The sequence below is a fragment of the Elephantulus edwardii genome, unplaced genomic scaffold, assembly GCF_000299155.1.
Source record: "Elephantulus edwardii isolate Elephantulus edwardi_28Jun2011 unplaced genomic scaffold, EleEdw1.0 scaffold00038, whole genome shotgun sequence".
Taxonomy (NCBI): domain Eukaryota; kingdom Metazoa; phylum Chordata; class Mammalia; order Macroscelidea; family Macroscelididae; genus Elephantulus; species Elephantulus edwardii.
This window is the reverse complement of record NW_006399788.1, coordinates 12,679,171-12,681,608: the sequence shown is the minus strand read 5'-3', so window position 1 is coordinate 12,681,608 and position 2,438 is coordinate 12,679,171. Positions and strand designations below refer to the sequence as shown.

General features: G+C 45.1%; 1 protein-coding gene across 1 annotated transcript in view; it reads left to right on the top strand.

Annotated features, from left to right (window-relative positions):
* Window positions 1–2,012: 2,012 nt before the first annotated feature.
* LOC102849576 overlaps window positions 2,013–2,438 on the top strand; it is a 166,195-nt gene continuing 165,769 nt past the window's right edge. Inside the window, exon 1 of the mRNA XM_006884920.1 lies at window positions 2,013–2,436. Within this exon, the coding sequence (XP_006884982.1) occupies window positions 2,013–2,436 (424 nt within the window). The remainder of the gene's footprint in view (window positions 2,437–2,438) is intronic.

Genomic DNA, 2,438 nt, shown 5'->3' with positions numbered 1-2,438 from the left:
ATATTATCACACTGCACAAACAAGGAAACTAAAGCAAAGTGCAGGTATATAAGTTGCCTGTGGCCACCCAACTGGTCTATCTAGTTTGGTCCTAGAACCTGTGTTTTTATGTGCCAGTAGATTGAGATTGTTAACAGCTTTAGTTTGCTTGGTTCCAGAATCATCACTCTTGGTACCAGCAGAGATCAATTGCATTGGGAAAGTCAGCTAGCTGTCAGGGACCTCTCTAGAGTACTGAAGAGCAACGACATCAGTCTGGAGACTAAGGTGCTCTTGATCCAGGGCATGGTCTTTGCAATTAGTTGCTATATATCAGAGACTAAGGTGTGCTTGATCCAGGGCATAGTCTTCACATTTGCATGCTAAGTGTCAGAGAGCTGGACAGTAATTAGGGATGATGGAAAGAGAATTGATGCCTTTGAGGTGTGGTGCTGGAGAAGAGTGTTGAATATACCATGGACCACTAGAAGAACAAACAGGTTTGTCCTGAAGAGGGTGAAGCCAGGCTGCTCCTTGGAGGCAAGGATTCTGAAGCTTTATCTGACATACTTTGGGCATGTTGCAAGGAAGAACCAGTCCTTGGAGAGGGACACCATGTTGAAAGGGTGGAGAGATAAGGGAAGAGAGGAAGACCCTTGATGAGATGGATCGATTCAGTGATTGGGGTAATGGTAGTAGGTGTGTCAGAGACAATGAGATTGGCACAGGATAGAGCAGGGTTTGGTGTTCTTGTACATAGGATTGCTATGAGTCGCAGGTGACTTGATGGCACATAACAACAACAAAAAATATGTTTTGAACCATCAGGTGAGGTATGTGTGAGTTTATGAATTAGCGAAGCTTCATAGCATTGAAAATGGTCTGAAGAATTCACTGTCCTGAGGTTTCTGTGGTAACTTCACCCAACTTCCATGACTGAGGGCTCATTCATTCATAGGTGGAAATAGTCTATCATGTGGAAGAAGGAAAATACTTTTGGTTTGAAGATTTTGCTGATGAAATATTCTGCCCATCAGCTGACAACACATGTCTGCATTGAAGTAACCAATGAAACACAATACAACTGTTAGGTTTTTGTTTCTTTGCTTTCTTTTTTAAGGCTTCTATCTCTATTTCCTGGTAAGGGTTAATTACTGCACTCTAAAGTTGAAATGGGGGTGCTCTGGTGGTCTAGTCCACAGGGAGTTGTGCTGCTAACTCCAAGACCATGCCTCTCCGGTAGTTCGACACCATTGGTGGGTTTACAGGAGGAAGTAGGGCAATTTCCTCCCATGGGATTTGACAGCCTCAGAAATTCAATGGAGGGTCAGTTATGAGTTGATCCTAACTCCATGGCAATGGGCCAGTGAATGAAGGGAGAAATGGCTCACCATAATAAGTCAATGAATGAGTGAATGGTTCACCACAGTCCTTTTGTCCAGCCCAGACACAAACAGGCAGAATTGAAACTTCTCTGGTTGCTTCAAGCTTAAAGCCACGTCTCTGTGAGGAAAGTATCTGCCTGAGGTTTGTGAACCACATAGTCTGGGGATTAAATCATAAATACCTGGAACATTTTGTTTCTGGGTCTCTGATAGCCTTTCCAATCATATGGGGCGGGGGAGGGAAGGGAAACAGTACAAAACAAACCAACAGAAGCTGGGCAATCCCCACATAGCTTGGGAACCGCACAGCCATTTCAAATTTCTGATCTTCCACAAACCCTGTAATTAGGGAAAACTTTGTTTTAAGGAGAATTGTGTACATTTCTCAATCAAGAATCTAAAAAATATCAAGAGGCCAAGAACATCAGATTATTACAAAACTTAACTGACTTCATCTGCTTCACCTTTCCTTTGGTGGAAAAGGAGTCTCATTAGCATTATTGTGGGAAGTCAATGTGAGAAGGCTTGTCTTTTATTAAAAAGCAGCAATAAGAGTGCGTTACTTATCTCGACTCTTAGCTTGTCGGGGACGGTAACCGGAACCCGCTGTCCACTCCTGTCGTCCTTGCTTTCTAACCCATAGTCAGAATGCGTGAGTGCATCTCCATCCACGTTGGCCAGGCTGGTGTCCAAATTGGCAATGCCTGCTGGGAGCTCTACTGTCTGGAGCACGGTATCCAGCCTGATGGCCAGATGCCAAGTGACAAGACCATTGGGGGAGGAGATGACTCCTTCAACACCTTCTTCAGTGAGATTGGTGCTGGCAAGCATGTGCCCAGGGCGGTGTTTGTAGACCTGGAACCCACAGTTATTGATGAAGTTCGCACTGGCACCTACCGCCAGCTTTTCCACCCTGAGCAGCTCATCACAGGCAAGGAAGATGCTGCCAATAATTATGCCCGTGGGCACTACACCATCGGCAAAGAGATCATTGACCTCGTCTTGGACCGAATAAGAAAACTGGCTGGCCAGTGCACAGGTCTCCAGGGCTTCTTCGTTTTCCACAGCTTTGGT